The sequence below is a fragment of the Pistacia vera genome, unplaced genomic scaffold, assembly GCF_008641045.1.
Source record: "Pistacia vera cultivar Batoury unplaced genomic scaffold, PisVer_v2 Contig579, whole genome shotgun sequence".
Taxonomy (NCBI): domain Eukaryota; kingdom Viridiplantae; phylum Streptophyta; class Magnoliopsida; order Sapindales; family Anacardiaceae; genus Pistacia; species Pistacia vera.
Window position 1 is genome coordinate 278890 of NW_022196422.1, and position 22573 is coordinate 301462.

At 39.1% G+C, this 22573-nt stretch overlaps 1 protein-coding gene across 1 annotated transcript; it reads right to left on the minus strand.

Moving 5' to 3' along the window:
* Positions 1–13016: 13016 nt before the first annotated feature.
* Positions 13017–15451, minus strand: LOC116109390 (disease resistance protein RPM1-like). The gene is made up of 2 exons (XM_031395612.1): positions 15321–15451; positions 13017–15096 (listed from the first exon to the last, which is right to left on the minus strand). The coding sequence occupies exons 1-2, from the start codon at positions 15449–15451 to the stop codon at positions 13017–13019; spliced, it is 2211 nt and encodes a 736-aa protein (XP_031251472.1).
* Between the last annotated feature and the right edge of the window lie 7122 nt (positions 15452–22573).

Sequence of the window (22573 nt, forward strand, 5' to 3'; positions counted from 1 at the left end):
CAGTTGGGGGAGCCGATTGCGAGTGGAGTAGGAGCGAGCTGAGTCTGATCCAAAAGATCAGATGGAGGATTTCATAGATGACCAAGAGGAGGCTTTGGCAGGGTCGACTGAGTCTGCTAAGGATGCAACAGCTGTTGGGAGGGTGGGCCAGTTTGGATAAGGAGGTCGGGCCAAATGAAGATCAGTCAACTCAATATGATCAGTTGGGTCATGTCGACCCTTAAGTTTTTATTTTTTTTATTACTGTTTTGGACTTCAAGGCCCTTTTGCTTTGTATTTACAACTCTTTGTCGATTGAGGCTTTTAATAGATTATTTTCGATTTGGCTCATTACCGAGCATTGCATTTCCTTATGTCTATGTGTGAATTGTGTATACTTAGAATGTTTAGACTTTTTAGTAATTGGTGCACTGAGATCGAATCGGCGTAATCGACTGAGTGCGTAGATTTATTTAATACCGTAAGGCTGAGTCGACGTAACCGACTGAGTATGTAGACATATATTAAATAAAACAAAGTACCTTGACACTTAGTCAATGTAACTGACTGGTTTCGACTCGTATGAAGTTTTCACATTAATGTTGTGAGGAGCGTCGATATGATCGACTGACGTTGAATAATCAATCCAGACGATATTAAGTACTTGTAAGTAATGGAACAAGTGTTGACTAGGCAGAGTGGGTATGACTGACTGATTGTGAAGATAAAGACATGCAGCCTTGCGATCGAGTCAGCATGATCGACTAGTAGATGAGCAAAGTTATTACTCCTTGTTACCGAGTCGACGCGACTGACCAATAGTTGACATTTGAGGCTTTAGGCCTTACAGTCAAGTCAGTGTGGCCGACTGTAGTTGAAAATTGAGATACTAGGCTTGTGGCCAGTTAGTGTGATCGACTGTAGTTTAAAATTGAAGCCTTAGGCTTTGTGGGGTTGGTCAGCGTGACCGACTATAGTTGCAAGTTAAAGCCTTAGGCTTTTATGGGGCCAGTCAGCATGATCGACTATGTAGTTGAAATTTTTTAGCTCTTTTAGCCTTTAAGTGTTGAGTCAATGTGCGTTGATTGAAGTTGCATAATTGAACATTGTTTTTCACTGAATAATACTTTTATTGATTCAAAGCCATGAGGTCGATTGGCATTGAAGGTGGTGGACAGGTCCACTTATCCTTTTTGGAAAAACAAAAAGAAGCTGAGACATGGTCTATCAGAAATGATAGCGCTTGAGGTAAATGACGTTCCAACTGTGGTTGATGTCTTTGCCTTTGGGAGATTAGAGTTTGTAGGCGCCTTTGCCGATTAACTTGGTAATCTTGTAAGGTCCCTCCTAGGTAGGCAGTATTGATCTCCTTGATGTTTTGAAATACTTTTCAGAGGACCTAGTCACCTTCTTTGAATTATCTCACCTGGACATTGTGGTTGTAGTGCCGAGCAACCCATTGTTGGTAGATAGCATTTCTAATATGGGCTTGTTCCCAAAGCTTGTCAACGGTGTCCAAGTTATGGCATAGGTTCTGGCTGTTTGATTCTTCACTCATCCACTATAGTCTAGATGATGAGATTGATACCTCAGCTGGCATGACTGCTTCTGAGCCGTATACAAGGGAGAAGGGTGTCTCATATGTGGATGAGCGGGCAATTGTTTTGTACGACCATAAAACTCTTGGTAGTTTATCCGCCCATGCACCCTTTGCTTTCTAAAGGTGCTTCTTCATTGTTTGCATGATAGTCTTATTAGATGACTTGGCCTAGCCGTTACTAGGGATCATCTTATTCTTAGGGCAACGATCGCAGTTCCCGTCACTTTGGGTGAGACCGACGAAGTGACCAAGATGACGGAGTTCTTGGTAGTAGATTATCTGTCCGCTTTTAATGGCATTCTGGGACAACCTCTATTACGAAGCTTCAAGGTCGTCACCTCCATCTATCATCTGAAGATGAAGTTTCCCACACTGACGGGGTGCGGAGAAATGAAAGGGTCTCAGAGCGAATCTCACGACTTCTATGTAAAGGCAGTGCAAATGGCGTGCAAAATGAAGGGGAAGCCGGTGGGCATTCCTAAGTAGGCAATGGCGATCAATAGGATCGAGCTGTAGCCAAGTCCAATGGAAGATTACATAGATCCTCATGTCTAGGAGGAGTATTCCCACAGTGGGCTGGTTAAGTCTCTTTCGGAGGTATCTATCGACCAGAATGAGTAGACGTGAGTGCGGAGGATCGGGAGTAATCTCAACCTTCAGCTCACTGCAGATTTAACGAGCTTTCTCAGACAGAATATCGATGTTTTTGCATAGACTCATGCTGATATGGTCGGGATCAACCCAAACATAACATGTCGTGCACTTAACATTGACAATGTAATCAAGTCAGTTCACGAGAAGAGAAGAGCCATGGACCCTGAGCACTACGCTGCTATTAAACATGAGGTGGATAAACTCCTCTCAAACAGGTTCATTCGGGAAGCCCATTACCCGCGTTAGGTTGCCAATCTGGTGTTGGTGAAAAAACCCAACGGCAAGTGGCAAACTTGTGCTGATTTCTCTGATCTCAACAAATCCTGTCTGAAGGACAGTTCCTCTATGCCCAAGATCGATCAACTCATCGACGCCACCTCTGGGCATGAACTGTTAAGTTTCATAGATACCAACTCAAGGTATAACCAGATTTCAATGTGTGATCCTAATAAGGAGCATACCTCGTGTATCACATATCAGGGACTGTACTGTTATAAGGTCATGCCCTTCGGTCTAAAGAACGTTAGGACAACCTACCAGCGTTTAGTTAACCGTATGTTTTCAAAGCAGATTCAGAAATCCATGGAAGTCTATGTCGACGACATGCTGGTTAAGTCTCATGTCGCTTCAGATTGTATAGCACATCTCGCTGAAATGTTCGACGTACTCTGAAGGTACAGAATGAAGCTTAATCCTCTATAGTGTTCATTCGGAGTATCCTTAGGGAAATTCCTAGGGTATATGGTTAACCACTGGGGGATCGAGATCAACCCCAAAAAGATCTGAGCTCTCTTGGATATGAAAAGTCTCACAAATAAGAAGCAAGTTCAGAGCTTAAATAGAAGGATAGCGGCCCTCAGTCGCTTCATATCGAGAGCAACATATCGTTGCTTGCCATTCTTTAATACACTAAGGGCCAACAAGAGGTTTGAATGGACTCTAGAATGTGAGTGGGCTTTCCAAAGCATAAAAGAACATCTATGAAAGCCACCTCTCCTATCCAAGCCTCTTCCCAGGGAAATTTTATTCATCTACTTGTCCGTCTCCCAGTATGTGGTCAGTGCAGCCCTTATCCGGGAAGAAGACAGAGTATAGTGGCCAGTGTATTACACGAGCAAGCAACTACTGGATGTTGAAACATGGTAGAAATGGAACGATTAGCCTATGCCCTGCTAATCGCTTCTTAGAGATTGCGACCTTATTTCCATGCTCATACCATCCATGTTCTAACCACCTACCCACTTAAGCAAGTTCTTTAGAAGTCGAAAGCTTCGAGTAAGTTTCTTAAATGAGCTATGGAACTAAGCCAATTCGATCTGTATTATAAACCGAAGAAAGCAGTCAAAGAACAGGCTGTTGTTGATTTTATTTTGGAGTTCTCTTATCAGCAAGATCGAGAACCCAAATAGCCAGCCAGCGAAGACATTCGGGAAACTGTTCGAAACTTATCAACTTGGAGCCTTTATGTTGATGGGTCCTCGAACAAAAGAAGAGTCGGAGCTAGTCTTCTACTCTTTAGTCTTGAAGGGACTCGAATTCCCAAGATCCTCAGGTTCAGATTTAGATTTACAAATAACGAGGTCGAATATGGAACGCTACTTGCTGGTTTACAATTAGCAAGAGAAATGGGGTTGGAAATAATTGACATCTATAGCAACTCTTAGCTGGTTGTTAATTAAATCCTAGGGGAATATCAAGCCAAAGAAGAGAACATGATCAGTTATTTGAGGAAAGCTAAGACCGCACTCGAGCCTTTCAAACATTATATGATCAATCAAATCCCAAGAGATAATAACTCTGTTGTGGATGTTTTGGCAAAGATAGCCTCCTCGTTGGACTTCGACGTCCTGGACAGCATGTTGGTATCAAGATTCCCAACATCAGCTTGCCTAAGCAAGCATAGCTATAACGGAATCTGCTTTCTGGATGACTCCAATTATTTAGTATCTCTAAGATGGCACCCTGTCCAGCGATAAAGCTGAGGCAAGAATCCTACGAACTAAAGCTGCTCTTTATTATTTAGTATCTCCGAGATGACACCCTGTCCAGCGATAAAGTTGAGGCAAGAATCCTACGAACTAAAGTTGCTCCTTACACGCTAATCGAAAACTAGCTATACAAGCAAGGGTTTAGCATTCCCCTCCTCAGATGTGTAACCGATGATGAAGCAGAGTACATCATAAGAGAGATACATGAGGGAATTTGCGGTAATCACATTGCTGCACGATCTCTCGCCAATAAGATTATCCGTAAGGATATTATTGGCCCCTACTTCACAAAGACGCCTTCAACTTTGTGAAGAAGTGTGATAAGTGCCAGAGATTTGCGAATATTTCGCGAGCTCCTACCCACCAGCTGATGACAATGGTCATTTTCTATGTGGAGAATTGATCTCATCGGGCCCATGCCAACTGGTAAAGGGGGTGTCAAGTAAGCAGTGGTTGTAGTGGATTATTTCACTAAGTAGATCGAAGCTGAGCCTTTGGCCATGATCACTACCAAAAAACTCAAAGACTTCGTCTTCAAGAATATAGTGTGTCACTACGGGGTCCTCATACACTCATCTCTGATAATGGGAAGCAATTCTACAATGAGGAGTTCAAGCAGTTTTGCGACAAACTAGGGATTCATAAAAAGTTTGCCTCAGTAGCAAGGCTGCAAGCCAATGGTCAGGTTAAAGCTGTCAACAAGACTATTAAGCACACATTGAAGGCCAAGCTTGGTGTAGCCAAAGCCAATTGGGCCGATGACCTCCCAAAGGTCCTATGGGCATATAGGATAACTCTGAGAACCTCTACTTTAGAAACGCCCTTCTCGCTAGCATATGACTGCGAGGCGATGATTCTAATGGAAGTAAAAACTAGCTCACTTCGAAGAGAATTTTTTAATGAAGCAAACAATGAAGCACTTTTGCATGTTAGTTTGGACTTGGTTGAAGAACACCACGACAAAGCTCGGTTAAGGATAACTTCTTACTAGCAGTGGGCAAAAAGGTTCTTCAATTCCAAGGTTAGGAGAAGAGACTTTCAAGTTGGTGACTTGGTTCTAAAGAAAGTCCTTCTTGGTACAAGGGAATCGAGCGCGGAAGTATTGGCACCTAACTGGGAGGGTCCATACCGCATCGCAAAAGTAATACGACCTGGGACATATCACCTTAAAAGGTTAAATGGTTCTGAAGTACACGTGAGCTTAGAACGTTGAACACCTTCACCCCTATTATCAATAATTCTGAACTCGCTTGCAGCTTTGATTCTTTCCTCTGAACTTGTAAAATTGTCCTTATAAGTATTAAAAAAGAAAAATTGTTCTGCTTCTTCTTGAAGTAAAACTTGTGTCGTTATCTCAAGTCTTTTGTTAATGATCTTGTTCTTCATAACATTTTGCTAGTTCATTAGTCGAAAAAGTATATTTGTCCTGTGAAGTGCTTAAATTATAAAAGTACTATCGTAAGTAACCAAGAGTTCCTTTTATGTATTATAAAAAGAAAAAAATATGTACAAAAAAGCGACCAAGAGTTACTGAAAGATAAAAAGCTAAGAGAACTACAATGACAGACAAAAAAGGGACAATCAGTTGTCTTCATTTCCTAGCCCATCAAGCACGACCTCCCAATCCTCTAGATGATCCTCAGCCTTTGGATTATCCACCCGACCTTCAGGGATGTTCGGTTGATAATCTTCTGAGGGAGGTTCCTATTGTTCCCGCTGCTCGGCCTCTTCAACCTCAAGCATGGAGACAAGGATGGACTGGTATTTGTCTGAAAGGTCAGAGATATCTATCTCCAGGCTCCTGGACTGCAAGCTATAAATGGCTTGTATTGCCCAACAAGCAGCCGACCTCTCGGCTCGAGGCTTTGTCGCTTCATCTGTTCGATTAGTGAAGCAACTCACCCCTGAGACAGTTCGAGGTCTGGCTCTATCGCCTTCTTCTGCCTCTCAAAGTTCTCTCATAGCTGAGCTTGACTCTCTTCTGTCGCCTTCACGCGATTGGTGCTCACCCTCAACTCTTTCTCTCGCTCGCTCACTCAACTCCTTGGTAAGTTTTGCCACTATCCGTTAGAGCTCTCCTTGTTGTCCCCGTCCTTCTTCTCAAGCTCGATCTTCTAAAAGTCTATAGCTCGAAGTACAAAATCTCTCTCTGTTAGGTACAAATCCGCTTAGGTGCAAGCTGCTTTGGCCTCTGCATCCATGGTCGCAAGGTCCTGCTTTAGCTTGGCATTCTCCTCCTTTAGTTCGTGGAGATTGCCGGCAAAGTCCATGTCGATCTTCTATTGGGCCACATCAGGGCGAGCAAGGACTGCATAGGAAAAGAAACAAAATTCAGTTTCCTTTTCTCAAAATCATAAAAGCTAAAAAGGTTTCAGAAAGGAACAGGCCATTTTACCTAACTGTGCAGTTAGAGCGCAGTAGTCACCAAGTCAGCTGGTTGCAAGGCCACGAACTCCTCAAAGGCCTTGGTAAGCTGGCATTTGAGTATGGTGTACATCATCGATTGCAAATGCTCTGGCAGTTGCCCTAAGGAATATAGCACGAACAAGCTTGGCCTTCAAGGGGTAGGTACATCCTTGACCCGTTGTTTGCTCGCTCTCCTATGGGCAACTGTGGTCGCCCTTACTCTCTGGTGTGAGCTCTCGAGGGCTGTCGAAGCAACAAGAGGGCCCATCAGGGGTACTCCCGAACGAGCAATGGGGTAGGTCTAAGTTTTCTCCGACAGCACCCTGAAGCCATCTAGTTTCTACTCTGTTTCCTCCTCGGCAACCAGCTATTTCCTCTTCTCGATTTTCTAGCCCATGGTTTTCTGCTTCGTGACACGAGCAACCATGGGTCGGGGAGCTTCTTTGAGTCGCTCCGTGGGTGGTCGCCTTTCAACACCAATTTGCACCCCTCCTATAAGGATGACGCTGGGCATCACCTTGATCGGCTCAATCGGGTTGACCCGGGGGAATACAAACCCCCTGGCCCTTGTCGATGGCCTTGAAACCCTAGGTGGCATAGTTACTGCATGCCATGAAATCATCTCTAGCACAAGGCTAAAAGATCTTCTGGGTACGAAAGATACTTCTAGAGATGCCTCAAGGCTAAAAAATCTGTACTTTTGTAGATTGGCAGTGGTCACAAGCAGTTTTATGTCTTGACTCTAATCGGACAAGCGACCAAACGCTTCGATGCGTCTGAAATCTGCTAGAGTTGACAACTTGGTCATCATGTTCTCTGCAAAAAAAAAAAAAAAAAAAAAAAGCATTAGTTTTAACTACCAAGAGAGTTAAAGGAAGGGATGGCCAGTTTGGAAATTAAAAAGGGAAAAACCTACTCGGCTCCCTAAATTTACAAACACCGTCATCCTCGAAGAATAAATATTTAGTGTCATAAGCCCCAACATTGCTGGGGTAACCAAATATTCCTCTCTAGATCGTAGATCGCTTCGAGAGGTAGAAGGAATCATTGTCCTTGCTTTTCTTTAGCATGTAGGCGCATGCAAGTTCCAACACTGTTAACTCGCCGAGTTCGTGTTCGTGGCATGCGATATACATAGCAATCGCAATCATATACACGTTGGGAGCCAGTTGGAACGGCGCGACCTCAAAGTGGTCTAGGATCAATCTGATAAAGGGGTGAAAATGTATCATCACCTCGCATTTAAAGATTGCCTCTGAGATCACAGTCGTTCCCTCTGGAGGGTCCTGAACGATGTACGATCTATGCTGATAGACGTTTACGTTGATTGCAAACTGGTCTACTGCTTTCTGAATCTCATCCGTAGTGGCTGTTGATAGCATCGCCCATGTGGGGCCCGTCGAGGTGCTCGGGGGCTGCAAACTGGTTCTTCGATTGCTTGCATATCCAAAGCATCCATCGCTCCTAAAGTCTGAAAAGGTGTGACACGTAGAGGTGACTCAGTCTCCATACAGTGTGTTGTACGACGACTTAAAAGAGTAAGAAAAACCCTAATTTTCCCCCCTTAACTCCTAAAAACCCTAAACGTCCTTGAGAACTAGTTCCCAAGGATCTATGCCCTAGGTTTTCCATTCTTGAGGGTGTTTCCTTTTTTAACACCACCCTAGAATGTGCATCAAATAAGTTTACCAGGCATTCAAACTCACCATTGTTGTGAAAGAACCAAGCTTTTAACAGGAATGAAAGGAAGAAAGAGAAGAGTTTTCCTTACCTCCTAGTTGCTAGGAACGAGCGCTCTATCGTAACAACGAGTGCGTATCAATTGGAAGACGGATGAACTTGTTTCTTGAGTGCAGAAACTATGTTCTTCTCTCTAAAGATTCAAACTCTGTGAAAGTTTTGAGGTAAGCTTAGGGTTTTATAGGGAAAAAGGCGACGCTTGGTTTCCTTCGCAAGCGACGTTTGGGTGGGGGGCGATCCCAACCATTGGATGCAACCACGTGTTGCCAATCCTCGTGAAAAGTGACATGCGTGCTTCGTAAAAACCAATCGACGTTTCCCTCTGTTGAAAATACCAAACGTCGGCGTGGTTATCTTCACCACATTAAATGCGCCCTCATCCGCATTTAATGATTTAAAAGAGAATGTAGTTTTAGCATGGCTTGCATTTAATACTCATAGCTGACACTTATTGCACAAAGACACGTCTTTAAGATAAATCTTACTTTATTAACCAGGCCAACTGTCAGGTGCAACGGATAACATCTAAAGAGGTTGTTCGAGTGAAACACTTTTCTCTGTGTACTAGGCTCGAAGCAAAGCAACTTCTGATTTTCGGCAAAAATACTCTTAAGTGTTTTCAGGTCACAAACGATGGACAAAGTTCCAAGCACGTTGGTATAGCACTAAGCAGGATCTGATCCCAGGTCGTTGAACCTTTAGGGGATGATCACACCAGGTCACTTGTGGAACTCACGAACCTTTGCATCACGACCCCCATTCAGTTCGTTGGTCAAGTTAAGTCGTGTGCTTTGCGTTACCTTGGTCGGTTTCCATCAACAGTTTGAGTGAGTGATCCTCAGAACGAGTCAAATCATGGCATAATCATGAAGTTCTCAAAGTTCAAGCCTTGAACCTTAAGAACCGGGGGCTTCTATTATGCCTAAAAAATCAAGGTTGACGTAAATTCACGTCAACAAAGGTTAATCAGAGTTCAGGAAAGCATTGTGTCATCCACGTGCTACCACATCGTCCAAGGACAGAAGGAGTAAGGCTATAATCAACTTGGCAGGTAAGGGTATGGCTAGTGAATTGTTGGGAGTCATCTGCTTACCCGATCCCTGCGCAATTTAAGGATACCTAGCGCACAGCCAGCCAATAGGAAGCAAGGTAGGAACTGTATGGTACCTGCCCATTGACAGATCAGGAACCTGTTACTATAAATAGAGAACTCTCCTCTCTTCATTCGGATTCAGCTTTGGATAATATAAACACTCTTTCTCCCTCTCTGTATTTCTTTTCTGATTGCTTCTTGCGACCTGATTGTAACCTTTCTTCTATAAAAAAGATAGTGGATGTAGGATTCGCTTTGAGCATCCAAACCATTTTAAAAATCGTCTTCTTTTATTTATTTATTTCCATTCCCAGTTCACGTGTAATTTCTAACTCCGCTTAGCACTTTGCACATGCAAATAGTTTGTGTCAAAATCCAGCATCAACACCAATCAACCATGACTTTACGGACTCTCATATTATCTTTAAATTTTAAAGAATGAAGACGGATCCTTGCCTCCCAAAAAAATCTGAATTTCTAGGTTATCACTACTCTTCCCCTCGTTTTTTAACAGACGAAAATTGCGCTCTTGCCAAATATAATGCACTACATCACCAAGAAGCAGTTTGCACACAATAACCTTAATTTTCTTGCCTTTGAAATTAGTGGAGCACCAACTTATAATTTCATCCCAGCCTCTTGAAGGGGGCCTAAAATGACCTTTAGATTGAGCTGATTTCCACACCTTTTGGGAATAGGAGCTTTCAAAAAACAGATGTTCATGCGAGTCCGCGGTGGCATTACACAGCTTACAAACAAGCTCCTCCGGTCACATCCATCCTTTCATTCTATCATGCGTTAGCAATTTATGCTTTATGGCCAGCCACGTAATAAAAGAGCGCCAAGGTATGCATGTACCATTCCATATCAAAACGGTCCAAGGTTAGAGATGGCAATGGGCCCGACATTTGTGGGTATCCGGCCCGGCCTTGCCCGAAAGGGTCGAGCTTTACCCGAGGTTGGCGAGATTAGGCTTGGGCCTGGGTTTGATTTTAAGGCCCGACCTCGGGTACATTTTACTAATTTACCCTTATACTATATATTTAATTACAATATTATCCTACATATATATATCCATTTTTCCCAAACCCTAACCTCAATTTTCATTCCATTTCCTAAACTAAACTACACACCCATACCCATTCCCTAAACTAAAGTGGATTTCACCATAATATATTATGCACAGCTCAAAAGTTAGTATAATCAAATATTATGGAATTTTAATTGCTCACTTATTGCTTAAATTATTTGTGGAAATAGCTTCAATTAATATTTAAAAACTGTTTCTAAAATTAAAAATATAAAAAAAAATTTGAAATTTATTAATATTTAAAATTTAATAAATTTCAAATTTGACATTATTAAAAAAGGCGGGCTTAGGCCAGGCCTGTGGTTATAAAAAACCCATCGAGCTGGGTTTAGGCTTTGCCTATCAAACCCGTAGCGGGCTTGGGCCGAGCTTGGGCCTGTGTCATGAGGTCAGGCTTGGGCTTGGGCCAAGGGGTACCCGGTCCTGGCCCGGCGCATTGCCATCACTATCCAAGGTGTAGTGCGATTGTCTGTAGATAAATCCTTCCAAACCTGTCTGGAGTGAATCTCATTCTCCTGGCATCCTTATCCTGCCAATAGGTAACATATATTTAATTATGGGGACCAATCTTAGACACCTCAAATACTATATGATGTTCATTGATGACAAGAACATAAAGGTATGAGTTTATTTTTTGAAAACTAAATATGATACTTTTAAAAGGTGTTATTTTAATTTTTAATTTGATATTTCTTTCTCAAAATTTTTTATTTTTTTATTTTTTTTTTATTTTTTTTTGTTTAGGGATATGTTAGACTTTATGGGAAATATATTGTATCAAGTAAAAAAAATCAATTAACATCCATTGGTTTTGGGGAAGATTTGGCTCTTTAAAAATTATTGTGTTCTGAGTTGGATGGCCAAGTTTTTTTTCTCAATGGATAAATTAATTAATTGTTTTGAGTGTTTTAACGTATGTTTAAAGGCTTGTTTGTTTTATGTGATTATTTTTAATTCAACTAATTATTTTTAAAATTATTATTTTTCTTATTTTCAAATACAAACATTATATTTAAATTTTAGTTCACAAATTTTATTTGTAATTGTAATACTGTGCTATATGGTTTAATTAATTCATTATATATAAATCCAGTTAAATAAAAACACATCAATTTCATAGGTAACACTTGGAGAACAATTACATAGTACACAATGTATAAATTACATCCTGATCATCATATCGATAACAAACACTATATTACATACAGATCATCATACCGATAACAAACAACATTGCACCATTATTACACCTTGATCATTTAATAGTAAATATGTCCCAATAATCGTGGTTGATAGTTCTGGAAGATGACTCATCAGTGTATTCTCACAATAGCAGACACTTCACATATTCATGGTAACATAAAGAAAAAATATAATGGTTAATCAAATTTAAGTAATAAAATGAGTACATGATTCATGTGATATTTAAGAAATAAAATTTTAGAAGTATTTGATCATTATCATTAAGCACTTATATGTGAATAAGAGAAGTCACATTTTAAATAAACTTAATGAGTAGCACATAACAAACAAAATATGTGGGGACGGATCCATAACCCTTTTTATTTCTTTTTTCTTTTTTTTTTTTACACAAGTTTATGTCCCTTTGATTAAAGCAAAATAAATGATGAAGATGGGAATAAGATAAAAATCGCGTATTTATAAAATTAATTTATATTTGTTATCTCTCTCCTATTTGTTAATGCAATATCCTTCCTCATTTATAATTAAAAAAATCACTATTCTAATTAGTTTTTTCATATGTAAGGACAGTCCTAACTAGAGAATTCCCAGGCTTTTACTTATAAGGTCTATGGAGTTTGCTACTAGAAGCTTATTTTTTGTCTTGCACATTAAAAATTTCAAGATGCTCACCTTAATGAGAATGACCATAAATAACTTTAGATACATGTACCAAAAAAAAAAAACTATATTTCCTTGCATGAAATATTGCCAATGAAGTGGATTTATCAAGCTGAAAAATATGTCTTATATTGCCAGATTTATGTAGTCTACAAACTGCAATAAATATTTCCAAACAAATTAATATAACTCCATATCTATCGCCCTAATCATTCCTCACTATCAATAAACAGCTTGAATGAAATTAACATAAAACAGACGCTTTTCAAATAAGTCTTATTTGTTACGAAATCATACCTGTTGTTTCATGGATGAAACTGCCTATCACTTGGCCTCTTCAATACAAGCTGCTCAAAATCTTCACATGACAGGGATGAAAAATATCTAGTGTTGTAATAAAAACCTTTTCCAAATGCCTCTTTATAACTTACCGATACTTCTGGAATGTGTTTAGTGAGTTTCTCCCAGTTCTCATCTTTCATCAGCCAATAAATCTCTTTCAACATCATCATAAATACAAGTCTCTTAAGATATGTTAGATGCTTAATTCCTATTGGAACCTCCTTCAAAAGTGGGCATGGTCCAATCCTAAATTCTTTTAGATTAGGCATTGAAACCTTTGTCTATCATCATCCATTTTAATCCTCCAAAGTTCTCAAGATACAATGCTTCAAGCTTCGGAAACCAACCTTCTTTCAAATGCAATTTCTCATCACAATACCTCATATTGATAATGAGCCTCAATAAATTAGGTAAGCCTTGAAGGGCACTTATGGGATCATCATCAGTTGTTCCCGTATAAAACAATTCTATGTTAATTAGTTTTTTAAGTTCAAAAATCCAGAACGGTAGCTTCTTAATATTCCCTTTTAAAAACAAACTTCGAAGACATTCTGGAGGAGAGGCCACACATGATATATTAAGAATCTCTTCTTCAAATTTAGATGTTATGGCCAAACGTTCAAGATTTTCCATAGTTTTGACAATAAGGAACAGATTCTTCAAAAATCTATTTTCAAGTTGAATGTCCAACCTCCTCAATAGCCTTAGCTGCTTAAGCTCTTCAAGAACTTTAGAATTTGCTTCCACAACTTGTAGGCTATTGAGGTTTGTTAAAACCCCAAGACCTTTATGTATTTTGGTAATGAATCCGTACCTATGATATACAATTAGACAACGCAATTTTTTAAGATTCTTAATCTCAACCGGCAGCTCAGCCACAAAAGAGAACTTCAAATCTAGAGTTTCTAAGTTTATAAGCATGCCTATAGACTTGGGAAGTTCTTTTATGTTTGTTCTCCTCAAACTTAAGTAGTGCAAATGAAAGAGCTTTCCCACTCCATCAGGAAGGTGTTCCACAGGACAATCTTCAAAATCAAGTATTTTCAGAAACTTGAAACTGGCAAAAACTGTACTCATGAAAGACCGAGGAAGTTTGTCTACATTGAAAAGACAAATAGAATGAATCTTTGAATCCTTGATTCTTTCTAGAGCAACATCAGTACCTCTATTTACTGAAATACGACGAGTTTTATGACTCAAGTTTTCTCCACTTAGGTCTCGATAGAAACCCAATCCTTTAGTCTTGTTGAGAAGGATCTCATGCATTAGATCATGGACTTTACATGTTCTAGCTCGTCCCGAAACCTTTCTCCTTGAAACTTGAACCAAACTTCTGTCAATTAGCTCTGTCAAGTAATCTTCTGCAACTTGTTCAAGCGAGTAGTGTTTGCTATACTGGACAAAACCCTCAACTATCCATAGGCGTATTAGTTTCCCAAATTTAATTTCAAAGCCTTGTGGAAACAAGGCAAAGTACGAGAGGCATGACTTCAAATGGTGAGGGAGATCATAATAACCTTCAGATAAAACTCTGTTGCAACTTCTCAGATGGGGATCGCTCCCTAACTTTGAGCCTAAACCACCAAGTAACTTTTGCCATTCAGAGACAACCTTGTTCTTATTTGACAAAATACCACCTACAGCCACAATTGCCAATGGTAAACCTCCACACTTTGCAAGGATTTCATGAGACAATTTCTCCAGCTCCGTTGGACAAGACATGTTGAAGCCAAACGCTTTTCTACAAAATAGTTCCCATGCCTTATTTGAAGGCAAATGTTCAAGCTCATGGACATTCACAAAAGGAACTGAATGAGCAATAGTCATGTATCTTGTTGTCAGCATTACCCTACTGCCTTTTTTATTATCAAGCAAAGCATAATTAACATCTTCCCAGAAATCATCTTTCCAGACGTCATCAAACACAACCATGTAACACTTGTCTTTCAAGAGCGTTCTCAATGCAGTCATCAAATTCGTCTCTTCCGTATCCTCTATCTCTACTGAAGGGTACCCTGTTTGATGGTGAACTTCTTGTTTAATTGTCTTTAATAGATCTTTCTTCACGTATTCTTTCCCAATTGTGATCCAAGTCCGACAGTCAAAATGCTTCTTCACAACATCATTATTATAAATTTTCCCAGCAAGAGTGGTCTTGCCTAATCCTCCTTCACCCACCATCGCAATCACTGAGAGATTTGATTTTCCATTCACCAATAAATCAATCAATTTATGTTTAGAAGATTCAATGCCCACAATCTTTAATTCTTCAATGAAAATGGAGCCAACTCGAGAGTCATGTGGTATAACACCTCCTGTACCACTACTTGATCCTTCATCTCTGAAGTTGAAGTTTTGTCTTCTTCATTTGATATCATCAAGCGACGATTTGATATCTTGGATAGCAGTTGCAACTTCGTGGTGCAATTTCAATTTCTTTACGAAATGACTTATTTTACGAAGAACACCAAGAAAGCCACTGCCATGAGAAAGTTGTGCCTTCTTCAAAATGTACTCATCTAGGACATCTTCAATATGATAGGCTTCTTCCCTGAGTTGTTTTACCCATGTTTTGACACCTTCATTATTTCTTCCTTCTTCTTCAGCTTCGGCCTTGCGTTTCCCAGCAACTTGACTTCTTGGACAATAAGGGAACTCAAGATTTCTATAGCAAACTCCACCGCAACCTCTGTCATATCTCAACCTTTATCTCTTACTGGATTGATGCAATCTAAAAGAATTGATGCCGAGAAAATGAATAATAACATTAAATGTTTTTATTGTGTAGCCAATATTAATAAATGAATTGTTAGATAAAATTAAATGGGTCAGTGTACAAAACATCTTGTCAAAACCTTAGAGCTGACAAGAAGAGAAAATTGAATTAATTTTACTAAAGATATAATAAATAATTTATTTTCTTGTAGCTATAATTCTTTGTGAATTTTTAGCATTGATGTTATTGAGTGAAGCCGTATCAAGATAACTACAAATAAAATTCTTTTTTTTTTCTTTTCCCACCCGAACAATGGTGTAATGACACTATCCCACCCTCAAACTTTTAAAAGACTATTACCACCCAAACATTAGATTCCTTTAACAGTTTTCAGTTAAAAACAATAATATTCAATGTAAAGACAAAGCTACCTTTAATTGTTTGAATTAAAAATTTATTTATTATTATATCTCAAGTCAATAGACTCAATTAACCATCTATCACCGTCTCTCCCATCTTTCAAATTCTTCAAAAAGCCTCCATTAATCAAGCAAATCACACACATCTACAAACCAAACACCAATCTTCCACCAATCTTTAAGACATCATGTCATCATCATCATCATCATACTCATAAAATTAAGACCATTTCATCTTTTCTATTTTTTTTTTCCCACATAATAGAGAAAAACAAAAACAAAAAAAATCTATTAACAAACACCACTAGCAGAGACATAAAGTGGTGCACTGCAGATCATCACTGTTGAAATAAACATCATCACGGTGGATAGTTTAAATCAAATGGTGTTGAAGTGAAGGCTTGAAACGGCACTACATTGGAGAGTTAGTGGAGCGCTATCATTTTGGAGTTTAGCTGACTTGGACCCTAACCGTTGATCCAACCAATGGCTGAAATCCTACCTATAAGTCAACGGTATAAAAGGAGACAAAAATCAGATTCACACAATTCCTCTTTCGAAGCTTTTCTCTTATTGTATCAGTTGTTCTCTGCTAGGGTTTGCGATTGTGTATAGAAATTTGGTTGTAACTTGTGAGGATCTTTAGTGATTAGGCATTAGTCATTCGATAAAGGTGTAATTGCTCTTAGTCTAGGGATTCCGAGTTTGAGTCTTTCTAGGGTTCAAGTTACAGGAAGTTTCAGGTTGAAGAGAAAGATTCTTGTGTGAGTTCTTGTAAGAGTTGTAATCGTTGATACATTCTTAACATTAGTGTAGTGAGCTCTCCCATTTCCGAAGCTCAATGTGAACATAGCTTGCTCAAACCTTGAGCAAATGAACCACGGTAAATCTTGGTGATCTTGTGTGAAATTCATTGATTTGTGTGTGTTTGTGAGTTGTTTGATTCTGGATTGTAGTATAACAGTGGTATCAGAGCGATTGGTGACTAGATTTGGGTTATCGGAGTCTCAAACTAGATCTGGAAGATTTCTAAGGTTTTAGGGTTGTTAAAAATTTGCGACTTTCTCAATTTTGGTGGTCCTCGTTCTAATTAGGAGTCCGTAGATAAAAAAAATCTGAGTGAATCATTGTCAATTAGACAAATTAGGGAAAAATCTAGGGTTTATCAAATCTTGGCAAGCCAAGAACAGTTCTTTGTTCTTAGGTCTGTACATCCATTCAATCAAACCTAAAAACATCTCACCATGACAAATACTACAACCCGAATAGAGATCACCCAATATTATGGGAAGATCGACTTCGGTAGTTGGAAGAAGAAGATGAAGGCACTTCTCTCTCAAAGCAAGGTTGGTCTTGCACTGGAAAAGGATCCCAAGAAGTGGTCTAAAGAGAAATTAAAAAAGAATAAGGAGATTGACAATGAGGCATATAACATGATCGTGATGAATCTCTCAAACAACGTACTAAGGAAGGTAGACGGAATCGAAACTCCTCTTGCATTGTGGGGTAAGCTCGAATCCTTGTATGCTCTGCAATCTGCACTAAATTTAGCATTCCTTAAAAGTGTTTTCTTTTCATATAAGATGGATAGCTCTAAAACTATAGAGGACAACTTAGATGAATTTCTAAAAATGACTTTATTCTGAAAGGCACAGATCAAGAATTATGAGAGACCAGCCTTGCTATGATATTATTGAACTCATTGACTAATGATTACCAAGTAATCAAGAATGCACTATAGTACTCTGGCACTGTACCTATCTTGGACTTAATAGTAGCAAGACTTAAAGCTAGAGAGTTAAAATTAAAGGTCTAAAAAAGAAATGGTAGCAACCTGTTTGTGGGGGGTAACCCTAAACCTAGCCAATTTGGAAAGGGAAATCACTACAATCAGGGGTCTAGAAACAAGAAAGGGGGTAAAAGGAATAATAAACAAAGGGAAGAAACTAGAAAATGCTTTTTTCGTAATAAACTTGGTCAACTAAAAAAGAACTGTTTTGAATAGATTAAGAAACAAAAACAGGGCAACATAGAGAGTAACCTAGCCTCCATAAAAAACCTAATAGAAGAACCTGAGATCCTTACAGTGTCCACATCAGACTGTGCTAAGGAGTGGATATTAGACTTAGGGTGCTTCTTCCACATAAGCCCAAATAGAGGCTGGTTTCAGGAGTTTGAAACCTGTGAAAATGAAACTGTTTTTTATGGGGAACAACGATGCTTGTAAGGTGAAAGGCATAGGCAATATAACTCTAAGGCTTAGTTGGGGGAAACTAGTAAAATTGACTAAGGTTAGGTTTATCCTTAAACTAAAAATGAATCTTATCTCATTAGGAACCTTAGATGAAGTTGATTGTTGCTACAGAGCTGAGAATGGGAGGCTGAATGTGTATAGAAACCAAAACTTACTTCTGAAAGGAGAAAAAAGGAATGGTCATTATATCTTATGTGGTGATTTCTGCTCTGAATTTTTTAACACTGCTTTATTCTCTACTAACCCATCTGTGACTAAAAACTGGCACCTCAGAATGGGTCATCTGAGTCAGAAAGGGATGAGCATTCTTAGTAACTAGGGAATGTTTGGTAAGGATTTTGTTTCCACCTTAGAATTCTGTGAAAATTATGTCTTAGGTAAGCAACATAGGGTGAGTTTCTCAAAGGGAACTCACTTAGCCATTACCTGCCTAGAATATCTTTATTCTGACCTGTGGGGACCTAAGAAGATCAGGTCTCATTGTGGCAACAACTATTTCCTATCTATTGTAGATGATTATAGTAGGAAAGTGTGGCTCTATCTTCCAAAAACTAAGGACCAAGCCCTATCTAGGTTTAGAGAATGGAAACTACTTGTAGAAAACCAATTAAACAAGAGAGTAAAAGCCTGAAAGACTGACAATGGGCTAGAGTTTGCAATGCTGAATTTGACAAATTTTGTAGTTAGCAAGGTATCCTAAGGCACAAAACAATAAGAAAAACTCATCAACAAAATATGATTGCTGAGAGGATGAATAGGACCCTATTGGAAAAGGTAAGATGCATGCTATTCACCTCAGGACTACCAAACACTTTCGGGGAGGGGGGGGGGGGGGGTGGTTGCCTTGGCTACGACAACCTACTTAATAAATAGAAGTCCATCTACTCCCATAGAGATATGGTCTGTTAGGAAGCCTGATCTTAGCCACCTATGGATGCACACACAGTAGGAGGGAAACAAGAACCTAGGTCTACTAAATGTGTATTTCTAGGGTACCAAGAAGGGACCAAAGGCTATAGACTATAAGATAGAGAATCACCAAGGGTTAAAATCATTGTAAGTAGGGATGTTGTATTTAATGAAAAGGTTTTCCCTTGCAAAGCTACTAACCATGATGTAGACAGCCCCAACATCTCTGAAAATCCCATTAACTCCATTGAAATTACACAAATTGAGGTGGAGCGTATGGCACAACAGGCTGATCCACCTCAACCAAAAGCTCAACAGCCTCCAGAAGCTGAACCACGACCAAATGGTCCTAAATAAGAAGATGAAGAAGCTGTAGAAGACACACCATAACCCCAACATGATGAACTGCAGCACTACCAACTTGTAAGGGACATAACCAGAAGAGAGGTAAGGCTTTCTGCTAGATTTTCATATGCAGAACTAATTTACACTGCTTTGCTTGCAAGTACATAGATGTAGAGATCATAACCAGACTCATATGAAGAAGCTACGAGGTCTAAGGAGAAGGACGAGTGGAAGGCAACAATGGAAGAGGAAATGAGGTCATTAGAGGTAAACAGGACCTAGTCCTTGGTTCCCAAACCAAAGGACCAGAAAATGATCCAGTTGTAAGTGATTGTTTAACGTACAAGATGACATTTTAGCTACTAATCCCCCTAGGTACAAAGCTAGGTTAGTTGCCAAGGGGTATACCCAAAGAAAATGAATATACTTCAATGAAGTCTTTTCCCTATAGTAAAATATAAGACCGTTAGACTAATGCTTTCTATTGTTGCCCACCACAATCTAGAACTAGAACAATTGGATGTGACAACTGCTTTCTTACATGGTGACCTAGAAGAAGAAATTTATATGTGCTAGCCAATTGGTTTTGTAGATTATAGGGTGCCTAACCATGTTTGCCTTTTGCATAAATCCTTACATGGGCTGAAACAGTCCCTTAGGCAGTGGTACAAGAGGTTTGACACTTTCATTTTGAGCATAAGGTTTACTAGAAGTAGATATGATAGCTACTTTTATTTTGCCTTAAATGAGAAGATGCCTATATATCTATTACTATATGTGGATGATATGTTGCTAGTTAGTAAGTCTAAGTCTAGAATACATGAACTAAAGAATAAACTCAAATCTGAATTTGACATGAAAGACTTAGGAAATGCTAAAAAAATCCTAGGAATGGCTATAACCAAAGATACAAAAAAATGTGAGCTAAAAATCAGTCAACGCTCATACCTTAAGAAACCGGTAACAAAGTTTGGAATGGCCGATTCCAAACTAGTTTCTATGCCTCTAGTCAACCATTTTGTGCTGAGTAAAACCCAATGCCCCAAAACTAAAGCTGAATTAATAAGAATGGAATCTGTCCCATATGCTAATATATTTGGATCNAAAAAAAAAAAAAAAAAAAAAAAAAAAAAAAAAAAATGTGAGCTAAAAATCAGTCAACGCTCATACCTTAAGAAACCGGTAACAAAGTTTGGAATGGCCGATTCCAAACTAGTTTCTATGCCTCTAGTCAACCATTTTGTGCTGAGTAAAACCCAATGCCCCAAAACTAAAGCTGAATTAATAAGAATGGAATCTGTCCCATATGCTAATATATTTGGATCTGTGATATATGCTACAATAAGCACTATGCCATATTTATCTTTTGCTATTTCTATGTTGAGCAGATTTATGGCTAACCTTGGTAGTGAGCATTGGGCTGCTTTAAAGTGGGTTTTAAGGTATATTAATAGTTCACTTGATGTTGGGTTAGAATTCTATAAAAGACATGCTTCACTTGATTTGGTTGGTTTTGTAGATTCAGATTTTGCAGGTGATAAAGACTCAAGAAAATCAACCACATCTTATTATTTCACCCTCAGTAGAAATTGCATAAGTTGGAAGTCTTAGCTACACCTAGTGGTAGCCCTCTCATCGACTGAAGCAGAGTATATTACCATTGCCGATGTGTTCAAAAAGGCCTTGTGGTTGCAAGGGATATTATATGAAGCAAGTTTGACTGAGGGGAAGGTAATCATCTACTCTAACAGCCAAAGCACAATTCATTAAGTAAGAATTCAGTTTATCACGAAAGGACAAAGCACGTAGATGTTCGCTTTTATTTTGTGAAAGATCTAGTAACTCAATGAGTGATTGATTTAAAGAAGGTTGCCACCGAAGACAGTCCTGTAGACATGGGCACAAAGACTGTCACTCTTGCAAAGTTCAAGCACTGCTTGGACTTATTGTTTGTGAAGTAAGCAGGGGTGGCAAGAGCTATGAGGGACTTGGTTATGAGCTTGCTGTACTGAAGGAGTCTCAAGCCTTCAAGGTGGAGATTGTTGAAGTGAAGGCTTGAAACGGCACTACATTGGAGAGTTAGTAGAGCACTGTCGTTTTGGGGTTTAGCTGAGTTGGGTGTAATTGCCCTTAGTCTAAGGATTCCAGGGTTTGAGTCTCTCTAGGGTTCAAGTTACGGGTAGTTTCAGGTTGAAGAGAAAGATTCTTGTGTGAGTTTTTGTAAGAGTTGTAATCATTGATACCTTCTTAATATTAGTGCAATGAGCTCTCCCATTTCCGAAGCTCAGCGTAGACGTAGCTAGCTCAAACCTTGAGCAAATGAACCACGGTAAATCTTGGTGTTCTTGTGTGTGATTTGTTGATTTGTGTGTGTTTGTGAGTTGTTTGATTCTGGATTGTAGTATAACAAATGGCAACGACTTCCTGCATGAAGACAATGCAATATCTCCATCAACGTCAATCATTGATGAAGACGAATCACAATCACTATAACAATCCTCCAACACCACGGGCGGCATTTGTGGATATCTCCTTGAACTTGCCGCTGCTGTTAGATTTGTCGATCTTGATTGTTGTCGTGTGAGGGCTTTACGGCAGCAAAATTCAATTGCCACGAGGCCCTCATGCAAAGACTCAAACCCACCGCGAGGGCTAAGCAACCATGGAGAGAAGGAGAGAAGAAAAAAGAAAGGAAGAATAAGAAGAATAAGAAGAGGATAAAGAAATGAGTTGACACTTGAAGGGAAAAAAATGAAGTTTTAGAAGAGAGAGAGAAGAAGTGAAAGAAAGGAAGAAGAGAGTGGAAAACAAAAAAGAATAATGTGAGGGCCAAAAAAAAAAAAAATTAACTTTAACATTTTTTATTAAAAATTGAAAGATGAAATTAACTTTTAAGTTGTTGTCATAATTCTGCCCTCACTCATAACTGTTTCTTTATCATCTTGTCCTTTCTTACAACGTTAATTACTAATGGATTTGTGCTTTAGTGATAACTTGTATTTTAAAAGTGTAAGGGTGAGAAAGTGTCATTAAGCTATATTTTGGGCAGGAAAATGTAGTTAACTCTTTTTTTTTAACAAGGAACTGAAAATATATGAGATTCCTTTGTCTATTTACATAAATAGAATGATATGTTAAATCTGTGATAATAAATAAAGTGTGTGAAGATGTTAAA

What these genes read in the sequence shown, in the direction of transcription:
- LOC116109390 (XM_031395612.1), bottom strand. Translation starts at nt 15,451, where the DNA reads ATGACAGAGGTTGCGGTGGAGTTTGCTATAGAAATCTTGAGTTCCCTT. An exon ending in ATGAAGGTGTCAAAACATGG is followed by an intron (nt 15,097 to 15,320) that starts GTAAAACAACTC and finishes CTTCAACTTCAG; the next exon opens with AGATGAAGGATCAAGTAGTG.